The sequence below is a fragment of the Oreochromis niloticus genome, linkage group LG8 (genome assembly GCF_001858045.2).
Source record: "Oreochromis niloticus isolate F11D_XX linkage group LG8, O_niloticus_UMD_NMBU, whole genome shotgun sequence".
Classification (NCBI taxonomy): domain Eukaryota; kingdom Metazoa; phylum Chordata; class Actinopteri; order Cichliformes; family Cichlidae; genus Oreochromis; species Oreochromis niloticus.
Window position 1 is genome coordinate 29,864,408 of NC_031973.2, and position 12,420 is coordinate 29,876,827.

Below are 12,420 nucleotides of genomic sequence, written 5' to 3' on the forward strand. Positions count from 1 at the left end.
GGGGAAAATGGAAGGGCATTTTAGATTGTCAGAGGTTTGAGTATCACTTTAAACATAATTGGAGCTTTCACCAAATGTTGGTGAATGTGTCCACTTTACAGCCAGTCACATGGCTATCCTGACCAATTCAGTCTGTTGATGTCGCCAGCTGTGTTGTGTTGCTCCTCTAACAGACCATAGAAAGTACATTGCACTCTCTAAAACAGACTGATAGAAAACCTCTAACATTTTGCTGTGCATTTTAAGCATCTCTGCCTCCTAAAGACATAGAGCCAGTTTATTCCCTTTTTGTATACAGACTCAGATTGTAAAAGGGTCACTAGCCCAGGTCCTTAGAATTTTGGGCTGATGTCATCAGGAACTGCAGCCTTGCTCTCGTGTAGTTTCTCCTGCTGTCACTTAATCTAGCCAAAAATTACAATCAAGGAAGGGGTTCACATAGGGGGAGGTAGAGGGAAAGGGAAAAGCGCTAAAAGTAGTGGAGGTTTATGGAAGCCAGGATGTGTGATGGAGGAGGCGTCACAAATGTATAAACTAACCTAACCCTGTTAAAGATATTATTTAGCTCTTTTGTTCTCTGCAGATTGCCCACTGGTTGTCCATCTCCCACCTTACACCCAGTGGTTTTCTCTCTTCCCAAACCATAGCATTCGTGATGATGTTTGGCCTCCTGCTGTCTTTGTTTGCACACCAGTGTTAATCATGACTCAGAGTTTTATGCATCTTTTCCCTGGAATTTTTTACTTTTTTTTAAACTAATGTTTAAACATTTTTGTTTCCTTTTATCAGATTTTACATCTTAAGCTAGCTTGTTTTCCTCTTTTTCTATGAGTTCACAACAAAACTTGTTGAGAGTGTGGATGTAAATGAAACCTTAATAGAATTGTCTTGTTTTCTTTTATCTTTTATCTTTTTTCTCCTCTTTGCAGACATCCTGCAAAATCATTTGTAAGGAAGAGTAACCCCAAAGAGGAAGCTCTGGCTAAACTTAAAAACAAAGCACCAGTGACACAACAGAAGGTCAGAATACAAACAAATAACTACAAATCTTTTAAAAAAAAATTTTATGCAATTACACTCTTACTTAGGTAATTCTTTGACTGTTTGACATTCTGCCTGTATGTAGAAACAGTGGGTGCCTCCTCCACCCCCTTCTCCAAAGACCCGTTCACCACCGCAATCTCCACCATCAACAAGGGGTCGCAGAGTCATCTCCAACAGCATGAGACAGAAACAGCGCTCTCTGGAGGATCTGTTCAGCTCCCAGCAGCCCCAGCACCCTCCTCCTTCTCCCCCTGACTCCCCACCACCTTCCCCAGGCTTTCAGGACATCCCTGAGCCACCATCAATGGCTGCTCCATCAATAAGTGGGTGTCCCCTGACTTCATGTTTCCCCATACATCAGCGTTATTATACTATATTCTGTGACATATTTGGCTGATAATTAGCATTGGCCGACAACAGTTCTATATGCCCTCATATAGAACTGAGGGCATGTATCTTTGTCAGTAACTTTCATTTACTGTGTATTAACTATAGATGATGATATGCCAGAGGATGAAGGCATTCAGTCCAAACTCCACCGCTTCTCTGCTGGGGTTTACTTCTCTTATTACAACATGCCAGGAAAACTGTTCCTGCGAAAAGAAGTAAGATTTGCATGCACACAAAAACAATTAGGAGGTTCACTTATATGGGTACTATTTTGGGTCCCATCAAATAGGGATGCAGTGGGTTTTGTGGAAACAAGATTGTTATAAGAGGAGAAACTCCTTTCTTGAAAGACCAAGGTCTATTCAGTTTTAATAAAATTACATTTTGTTTATGCCAGTTCACAAGCGCCTTCAGGCAGTTGCCTCAAGGTGTTTTATATTGTAAGGTAAAACGTAGTAATACAGAAAAAACCCAACAACTAAATTGCTCCCTTTGACCAAACACTTCACGACAGTGGAAGGGAAAAACTTCCTTTAAACAGAAAGAAATCTTCAGCAGAACCGGAATCAAGGTGGGGGTGATGAACGGAAGACAGGACAAAAGAAACAATGTGCAAGAGAGTCAGAGATTTATAATAACTACTGATTAAATATAGAGTGGTGTGTAAGCACAAAAAACACTCAGTGCAGTAGTAGTAGTAGCCAGCAGTCTGACAACTGCTGTCATTACTCTCACTGCACAATTCTGGAGCAATTGAACGCATTTGCAGTTTTTAAGAAAGCCAGAAAATAATTGTTATAGCAGTCCAGCCTAAAAGTAAAAAATGTGTTAATATTTAAGCGGACATTGCAGTTAAAAACGGCATTTCACTACACTTGGAATTTGAAGTACTGTTGTTATAAGTCCATGTTAGTAACTGGAAGTTTTATGTGCAGGTTTTTTACCCCAGAGAGATGTTTAACCAGCCCTATATTCTTAATCTGTTGTGTGAACAGGTCTGTATATTTTTTTGTTCATCTATATATCTGATAGACATGGTAGACACGCAGAGTCTGGAATTCTGTAATACTCTATTTTTACTTCTTTTTTTTTTTAGATAATCAAGGACACTTACTCTGACAGCTGCGAGAAGATCAGCAGAGAGGAGAGAAGGAAGATGAAAGATCTGCTGGGTAAGATTTTGACAGTTTATCATAAACCTTGATGCGACAATGTTGCTTATCCGCCAGTGGCTTGAAAGAATATGACTCAGTTACACCATTTTTTCCACCCACAATAGCAAATTTCAACATAGGAACAACTATAAACACCATCCAGGACAACAACATGAAGAAGAGGATTGTCATTGCAGCTCGAGACAACTGGGAAAACTACTTTACTCGTCTGTTCCCTGTGAAGGTGAGGAGGGCAAAAATATAAAAGTGAAAAACATCCAAACTGTACTGTCCGTTCTGTGATCAGTCGAGTTTGGTTGCTGCTTCTCTGAGCTTTACTGCTCTTTGTGTATTTAGCCAGCTGTATTCTACAATATACACTCTTCCACACCTTTATTTAGTATAACTATTCAAAAACAGGTATAGATTCAGGTTATTCTATCTAATCAACCAATCAAATAGCAGCAACTCAATGCATTCAGGCATGTAGATATGACCAAGAGGTCCTGCAGATATTTCAATATATATTTATATATATTTTAATATTTAAGTAGCTACCGGGATTTTCCCACACAGCCTTTGTTAATCACACACAGTTTTGTATATGATTAAGATATGATCTTATTCTAGCAGTCAGCCTCATTGATCATATGAATAGGGCATCTAACTAGCCAGAAATTAAAGGTCATCCAGGTCGTCATGTGTTTAAGACATTCCTGCAGTTTAACTACTTGGGTGTGTGTTATCTGCCTTCATGGATAGGTAAAGCTGGGTATCGTCTGCAAAATAATGAAAACTTATGCTGTGCCTTCCAATTATACTCCATGAATAATGTAAATAGAATTAGTCCTAGCACTAAACACATGGATTTCCATAATTAACATTTATGTGTGAAGAGGACTTCCTGGTTACATGAACAAATTGGAGTCTATTTGATTGATATGATTCAAACAAATGCAGCACAGACAGATTAGGTGTCAAACAGAAAAGTTGTCTGTTTGGTGATCTTGGTTGTTGTTTTGACACATTATATTTGAAACGATCTCCCTCTTCAAACAGTTTATTTTTGCGCCCCTTCCTTAGTATTTCATAGATCCTGAAATACTGCAACCACAACGTTACTGGCATCTGTATGCATGAACACATGGATGAGATTGGATGGGGAAAAATGTGTGTAGAGTGTGCAGGGTTCACCATGAGGTGATATTACTTTCTGATTTGATGAGTATCTCCATGGTACCAGCTGGAAGATTGCACCACATGAAAAATAAGATTGTCAGATTGATGAATTCAGATTCAACATTACTCTGGATTGTTTTTGCCCATTTTGATGTTTTTATTGTAATAACATATACAGTATGTTCAGGCGTATATGATAGAGATATTGGGTCTTGATTGAGACATTAAGTCATGAGCTGTGTAGTTTAAAGTGCATTAGAGTAGAGTCTATTGCACTTTAGCCTTCTTATAGATATTTATTTGCAAGCATCTCCTGTTTGTATGCAGCCAGACAGTGGGGATGCCCAGGTGTTGGGTGTGTCTCATCGCGGGATTCGTCTCCTCAAGATGGTGAGGGCATTGGGGATAAACCCCAAACATCTCCGGCTACTCAAAGGTTACAGGTAAGCATTTGCATGCACAAATTCACATGAGAGTAAGGTATTTATTTGAAATACTTTCTCACTGTGTATGTACATTCTACATACTATCCATTTTTAATATTAAAATAAAAAATCTCATCTGGATCCATAATATACATGCTAAATAAATGATATAAAGCGTAATTATCTCTACGTAAAGTATCGGTTCATTATTTATTATCCTAAAATAGTCATTCTCAAACGGCAAGCTCCCTCTAGTGGTATGCAGAAAGTCTCCAGAAAAATATTTAAGATTAAATAATTATACCATGTTCTGACTGAGGGATTTCTGAAAAATTAAAATGTACAGCTCTACCACATACGCAATTTTTTTCTCACTCTATAAAAATTAACGTGAGGGTTCCCGATGGTTAGGGATAAATGCAATCGCATGGCAGGATGCTGTAAATGGACCAAATGTCAGTCTGAAGAACAACTGAGATAATCCATCCACGATATGAGGTTAGTCATTAATATACTGCTGCATGGGCTGGGCTGTAGTTACATCGTACGGGTTTAAGAACTGAGCTTTAAAATGAACAACGGTAATAAAATCTGAGAGAGGCCGACAGTGATCACTGCCTTTTTTTAGGGGCTTGTTCAGATTGAATAGAACAAGTTACAAAGCATTAAAACATGTTAAAAACACAACAGCCTTAATAAACACAGTAGTTTGGACCCAGAAGCAGGGTTATACGTCATCACAGACATCCTACATACAGTTATTATTATTATCACTTGTCACATCCTATTTATGACAGTTAAAATAAATAACATTCATATAAGAAATAAAATTGTCTCGTGTAAACTGTATATGGTTTTAAATAGGCTTATGCTACTGTACTTTAATGTCGGTCATATGGGTGGTACTTTAAAAGCAGTACATTTTATGAGGTGGTACTCATTGTGAAAAGTTTGAGAATCACTGTCCTAAAATATTATTTATTTATTTATCATCATCATTAGCAGAATATGCCAACCAGCCTGAACTGCCCCCTAAATTGGCCAACACCACCTCTCCCCCTGTAGCTTAGCGAAAAACACACCCCATGGCCACGAAAACAAACATTGTTAACTTTGCCTGTCAGTCGTTTTCATAATGTGGCTTTCAAGTACAGTCCAAAGTTCACGCTCCCAAGATATCAGCAGCTGTATTGTTCCACTGTTTTCATCAGCTAGATTAAGTTGCTATGGTAATAACTATCACAGGTCTCGTGTGCTATTCCTTATGGAAGTTTTTGCTACATGTTTGATATTTTAATTAATTCTTGCTGTTGTTTATTGCACTAAATGTTAACTTGGGTCTTCATGAATAAAGTTTTGCAGAGGTGCTGTCAGCTGACCTTCAGGGTGAAGACACAGTGGCACTGGAGCTGAAGAGTGAAAAACTGGTGTTGCAGTCACGCAGGGCTCCTCAGATCATTGCTATGATTCAGTTATTCATCCAGGAACTCATCAAGGTACTCTTTTTATAATCATAGTTAATTCCATGGTCTATCATTTTAAAGATTTTCAGCTTATATTGACAGTCTCCTTGTCTTTAGAACCTCTTCAATTTTAGTCCATCTCTCATTCCTCCCTTTAGGACTCAAACCATGTTGTTGCCCTGAAAAGTTTTGTAACAGATGACAAGAGTCTACTCAGCTTCAATAAGGGTGATATAATCAAACTCCTGCCAATGGAAGGGCTAGAGCCAGGTAAAGTCATGACTTGAATTGTAGTCATATGTTTATGTTAGTTTTGAAGACAAATATTATTTTCATTGTTTCCGATCTAATTACATTTGTCTGTTTCACCAGGCTGGCGTTTTGGCAACAAGGGAGGACGTTCTGGTCTTTTTCCAGAAAACCTCACCCAGCCATCTGCAGCCCCAGACTACCACTGTTTCAATCTAAACCACAGAGATGAGAAGAGGAAAAGCATGAGGAAGACTAGATCTGTCAGCCCACCCAAAGTTCCATCTCCAGCTCTCATCAACAAACGCATGGGCAGCCCTAATTCAAAGCCTGGAAGAGAGGCTTCACCCCACTTAGTGCATGGATCTCTCCAGAGATCACAACAGAGCTCAATGCAGGGCTCAGTCTTCAACTTAGAGGTGAACTCACCGATGGCTGACTTTGCCATGAAGTACTTCAGGTAGGATAAAGGCATGCTAAGTATTGTTGTGAACTATGCTTAAGTGGTTTGGGGTCATATAACATGGAAAGTATAACTTTGTTCCACCCTTCTTTGTTTATTGAAGACTGGGGACAACAGGTCTGCCAGCCAACGGAAGGAATTTTTCACAAGTGACTGAATACACAGAGGTAAGTTGTTGCAGTCCCTCTGATGTCATATGACCACATGTTTTAGTGTGCAATGAGCTAGATCTAATCCTATAATAGATGCCTTCCTGCAGTAAAATATGCCTTGTAATCTCTGAAAATAGAATAGAATAACTTTATTATCCACATCAGTGGAAAATTGTCTTTGGTTCACCAAGCCATGAACAAATTACTCAAATCACTTTATATCATCCCACATTCATACATACACATACTAATACAACAGAACAAACACACATCACAGCATGTCATTGTTCAGTATACTGATTGGTCTTGGGACAAATGATTCCTTATACACCTTTTTGCTAGCTAAAGGTGTCCTATAATGTCAAAATAAAGATGGTGTTCACAGACAGCAATGATGGACCAGACTTTCCTCAAAACAGCCCGATGACACAGCTGTACAACGGTTCTGACAACGGTTTATTCTTGATGGCCACAGTCAGGTTGTTATACCAGACTGAAACTGAACGTAGGGATCAAGTTTATCAAGTTTACATAACCACAACGTTTTGGAAAGAGTTTATCTCCAAAGCCCCTTAACATCCTAATAACAAACAATCTCTGATTAGCTTTCTCGCAAATAGAGTCAACATTAACAATGAAATTAAATGATGTATGTTCCCAAATATTTAAAGCTATTAATGACTTTCACAGACTGACCAGAAAGTGAAAGACCTTTTATGGGGCCTTTTTAATTTAAGACAAACTCTTTTGGTTTGTCGTCATTAACCAACAAATGATGAGATTTACACTATTCTTCCAACCTACTTACCTGAGAGAAATAGTTAGTGTTAGATTTCCTACTACAGACTGTACACTGTACACCCTTCTTATTGGTTTTGTTGCATCAGTCTGCATCTCCAAATTAATTTGTGTGTTTCCCCTGCAGCTCCACACTGCTCAGGTGGCAAAAAATGCGAGTGCTCTTTTCAAGCTTGTAACCAGCACGGTCTGCTGTCAAGGGCAAGCATTGGTTAATGGTCATCATGTGACTGATGCAAGCCAGATCCTTTTATTTGCAGAGAGTCTGGCCCTTTTCCTCAGACAGATGAATGGCTCTGGGCTACATCAGCCAATATAGTACTAGTCCTTTTTTAAAAATCTTCAGTGTCAAAACGAGCATAAATACTATTCAAAATATTCGCAAAGGATAGACAGATGACTGACGGCGGTACACTTGGCCCTTAGGAGCCCTTCCCGTCATCCTGTTAAGACCCTCCCATGCCTGATGAGGGTTCCCTGTAGAGAACTGATTTTCAGCCTAATTTTAAAATCAATCTTTGCTCTGTTAATCTTAGACCTAATTTCTGTCCTTTTAACATGAAAGATTACAGTATTACCATTTAGAAATGCAATCTTTCTCTTACTGAGACAAACCTTGAGCTCTTTTGTCAGCCACAGCTTATTATTTGTGAACATAGTAAATTTTCTAGTTTGAATCACAGATCCATCCATCCATTCGCTTCCGCTTATCCTTTTCAGGGTCGCGGGGGGCGCTGGAGCCTATCCCAGCTGTCATAGGGCGAGAGGCGGGGTACACCCTGGACAGGTCGCCAGTCTGTCGCAGGGCCAACACACAGGGACAGTCAACCATTCACACTCACATTCACTCGCACATTCACACCTAGTGGCAATTTGGATTATCCAATTAACCTATCCCCACAAGAATCACCGATTTCTCACGAAATTGTATATATGATGTAATGCATCAGTTAATTCATGTGGATCGTTAATTGTGTCAAAGAAGTTTGTTACTTCAAAAAGGTGTCTTCATCTTCTGAAGGGAGGAGAAGTAATTGCCACATAATTTTAACAAATAAAATAGATATGATCTAGAATCATCACACCTAGTCCTATCCTATCCAGAATCGAGAATTTCTTTGGCGTTGTCCACTCCAAAGTGATTGATGGCTCTAACACTGAGGGATATTATAGAGACTTTGTGTGGATGAAATGAGTAACTCCCATGCTTTGGCAAAAATAACTGTTGAATTCAGACTGTATGGCATTTCCAAGATGTTTATTATACATATTTGAATCTAGTCAGTGTTAATGAAGCTTTGTGAAATAATAAAACTAAAAGCTAACTGTGATGTGTGTCTTTTTTACACAGACTCCCATCCAGGAATCTCTCATTCTCTATAATGACCCTGAAATCAAGGAGTTATCTATTCAGTGTTTCACAAGTGAGTGTACCCACAATAACACATGGTATTATACATTGAGACTTTTTTTTCTGTTCCTTCTTCATCCGCGCATTTGTCTGTCCTTCCAGACATGATGCAGTACATGGGAGACATGCCAATGAGGAAGAACAGCAGCCAGCCAGAGTGTCTGAGGCAGATTCTTCTGGTGAGTGAATATTCAAACAGTTTATCTGTAAGTTGGGTGGACTTTTGTTTTAATAGTAATGACTCTCTCACTTCTGTTCAGCTAGGGAAGGAAAAGGAGCTGCTAAGGGATGAAATATTCTGCCAGGTTATCAAGCAAACCACCAACAACCCAAAAAAGTAAGCCTATCAAAAGAGTCTTTTTAAAAGCCGTAAACTGTGAGAGTACAGATTATGGGTTCTTAAAGAGATTTTTTCTTTCAAATTTAACTTTTGTTTACAAATTGCACATTGACTGAGCTTGCATGAAGTTATTTGCTTTACTGTATTGTGCACATTCATACCTGTTCAGGTATATTGTCCAGCACTGCCCTTTCTGCCACTTTCTGTTTTACTTAAGTAACATTGAACGGTTTGGTGATTAAAGACTTACCATGATTTTCAGTAATCATGTCTTTTGCTTTACCTACACTTATAACTGATGAGCTTTGATAATAGCTTAAATAACTATGTTACATTATGATACATTTATTAATAAGTTTATTCAATGCATGCAATTTACTTGATGAAAAAAAATTGTTGTGTTACTTTAACTTCTAATGTTTCTTTTCAACTACCATAACACTAGCCAGTTATCATGTGCTGTATAACCCAGAAATCATCTTTTTTAAGTATTGTCCTCAGGTCTAAATAATATTATACATACTGAGCTTACATTATATTGCATCTACCTCTTCTACTATTTCCTAAAACTGTGTTATAAGATGTTAAATAATATATTTTTAAACTATTGATTGTGAATTATAGGATTGCAGTGCTAACTGTCGAATGGAATAAGATTTTGACAAAGATTAACCAGAAGTGTAGAACTTTAACAAAGCTTCAACTTCAACATTAGCACATTGTTAGGAAAATGAAAGACAACTTGAAGAACAACTGGATGCTTTCATAGTGAGTCAGTTAGAAATCCAAAATATGAATTATATAAAAGTCTTCCTCCAAGACAGCAACAAGATAGCACTTTGGGACTGGTTATTAGAGCCGCCTAGTAAGACGGCTCTGACAATTACCAAAGAAAAAACACCAAGTTCAGCAAAAATATTTAGACAAAAACATACGGATATATAAAATATATCCGTATGTTTATATAAATAAAAGGACTAGTACTATATTGGCTGAATAATATTATATATAATATAAAACAACGAAGCATTTTAAACGAGCTGACTTGCTGTTAAGCAATATCACAGAAAATTATCCCTATTAAATAAAGATCAAAATGCACCTGCTGTTTCTTTTCCTGGAACAAAAACAAATATGAAAAGACAAAAAAAATATTAGTAAATAAGGGGATTCTGTGTGAAATGCTGGATCTGAGAAAAGCTTGACCACTACAACCACTGTTGAAAACCATGCAGTGTTAAAATTTTTTATATAAATGTAAGTTCTGTTTGACTGCAATTGAATATTTAAAAGGAATATTGTTTCACTCGAGAGGTGGTGTTTATTGTTTATTTGCTTTTCATTCTCAACTTATTAACTTGATGATTACAGCTTTGTATTTTCTTACATTAATGTGATGCTTAGATGTATTTTTATGCTTTGTAGGACAAATTTGTCACTTTTCTTTTATTCATACATTCATAGAAAGATAAAGGAGGTTTTGTCTTTATCTTTTAGATGACAATAAAGAAAGGTAAAGGCTTTAGGCAATCTCTTGTACTTTTACTTTGGGCATGTACAGTTTCACACTACAGTTACATTACACCTCAATCTAAAGTGTGAAAAAAGTGCTGTGTCTCAGGCTAATCCCAACAAAGCACTGACATCACAAAGGTGAATGCTATGGCAGTTCACCTTGTAGATACAGTAAGCCAAGGGAAGTAATAAGTGCACATGCCTCCATCTTTTACTATATTAAAGAGCAGAGGGTTATTGTGACCAACACATAGCTGAAACTGTCATAGACCTCTACTGTGCAACATGTTTTGCATGATTGTAATATATAAGAGCTAAAAAGAGAATAGTGCCTTTTTATTATTTATTATTTTTATTTATTTTTATTACATTTCTTTTAATTGGATCTTTAGCATCATCTTTAGTGTTTAAAAATCCCTTACAGATTCATGATCATTCATGCTATTCACTTCCACTAACTGCTACTAAGTCTGCAATAATTACAGTGCACTATTTACAAAAAAACTGAACTTTGATTTTTCTTTCTTTGTTGTCTTTTTGCAATTATCATCTGATCTTGAATCTGCAGATCCAGCTGTTCCTTAGGGTGGCAACTGCTCAGCGTGGTGGCTGGCTTTTTCCCTTGCTCTACTACACTGCAGCCTTATATCACACGCTACCTCGATGACATCTCTCAGGATTATGAGCACCCATACCATGGTAGAGGAAGTTGTTTTGATGAGGAAAAAACTTATATGTCAATTTAATCTTTCAATAGCTTCTTCACTAATACGATGTCCTCCTCAGAATTGGCATCTTTGAGTCATGATAACCTCCAGCGCTCTCTTCGTTTTGGTGGTCGCCGCAATATCCCCTCATATCCCGAGATAGAAGCAATACTGGCAAGTTGACTTACTCACTCAAACAATACAAAGTTCTAATTGATCTGGCCTCATCATATAATAATGAATATTTCATATTACCACCCTTACAGTAGACTTTGCTCTCAGACTATAGACTTATTTGTGATTCTGACACTTTGTAAAAGTAGAATAAGATGCAGAGCTTTCAGCTATCACGGCCAGCTTGGGATTTTAGGAGACAGATGCCTTCTTTTCTTTTAAGATTAAGCTTTCCTTTTGATGAAAACTGTTATTTAGACTTTGACTAGGTGAACCATCCATTATTTAGGCTACTATTCATTTAGAGTGCTGGGGGACTTTCCATGATGAACTAAGTACACTCCCTTTTTTTTCACTCCCCATGTGTTTATGCTCCACTATTGCATGTCATTAACTTTTGCTTAGTCTTTCTATGTGTTTTTGTGTTTTGTTCCATTTGTTGTTCGTGTTCTCTCTATGTTCCTTTTTTGTTTTTGTTTTTCTTCTCTTTCCTCTGACAACCCAACCAGCCACAGTAGATGACTGTCCCTCTTTGACACTTGTTCTGCCAGAGGCCTTTTCCTGTTCTTGGTTGTAGGGTCCTGACCCAGCTAAAAAAAAAAAAAGCCTTAAATGAACTGAATTTAATTTAATTAATTTGCAGCAGATCTCATTTTGAGTGTGTTTTCATTTTCTTCAGGCTGGCCAAACTTCTATCTATATTCCTATCCACCTGCCAGGAGGAGTGGAATTTCCCATACAAATAAAAAACTTCAGTGTAAGATTTATTTATACATATTTATTTATCCATCAGTAAAACCGTCTTTATATTATTTATTATTTAAATTCTATGGTGTAATTTTTATTGTTTCACGTAGGTCACTGAAGATGTGGTAATGGAGCTGTGTAAAGAAATGGGCATCAACCAACTCAATGAAATCAAAGAGTTCTCCATCCTTGTCATTAGACAACAAGGT

General features: G+C 37.5%; 2 protein-coding genes across 8 annotated transcripts in view; both read left to right on the forward strand.

Moving 5' to 3' along the window:
- Window positions 1-12,420, forward strand: part of LOC100707149 (carbonic anhydrase-related protein 10) — a 1,009,504-nt gene that overhangs the window by 485,220 nt on the left and 511,864 nt on the right. The gene's annotated exons all lie outside the window — the stretch shown is intronic.
- Window positions 1-12,420, forward strand: part of myo15b (myosin XVB) — a 37,325-nt gene that overhangs the window by 20,809 nt on the left and 4,096 nt on the right. For all 5 annotated transcript variants that reach the window (XM_019362122.1, XM_019362121.1, XM_019362120.1 and 2 more), the window contains 18 exons: window positions 930-1,020; window positions 1,127-1,367; window positions 1,540-1,649; window positions 2,370-2,429; window positions 2,531-2,606; window positions 2,714-2,832; window positions 4,095-4,210; window positions 5,547-5,688; window positions 5,814-5,925; window positions 6,028-6,364; window positions 6,471-6,534; window positions 8,669-8,741; window positions 8,831-8,907; window positions 8,989-9,065; window positions 11,152-11,282; window positions 11,370-11,464; window positions 12,144-12,221; window positions 12,322-12,418. In XM_019362122.1, coding sequence (XP_019217667.1) covers window positions 930-1,020; window positions 1,127-1,367; window positions 1,540-1,649; window positions 2,370-2,429; window positions 2,531-2,606; window positions 2,714-2,832; window positions 4,095-4,210; window positions 5,547-5,688; window positions 5,814-5,925; window positions 6,028-6,364; window positions 6,471-6,534; window positions 8,669-8,741; window positions 8,831-8,907; window positions 8,989-9,065; window positions 11,152-11,282; window positions 11,370-11,464; window positions 12,144-12,221; window positions 12,322-12,418 — 2,096 coding nt within the window. The remainder of the gene's footprint in view (window positions 1-929; window positions 1,021-1,126; window positions 1,368-1,539; window positions 1,650-2,369; window positions 2,430-2,530; window positions 2,607-2,713; window positions 2,833-4,094; window positions 4,211-5,546; window positions 5,689-5,813; window positions 5,926-6,027; window positions 6,365-6,470; window positions 6,535-8,668; window positions 8,742-8,830; window positions 8,908-8,988; window positions 9,066-11,151; window positions 11,283-11,369; window positions 11,465-12,143; window positions 12,222-12,321; window positions 12,419-12,420) is intronic.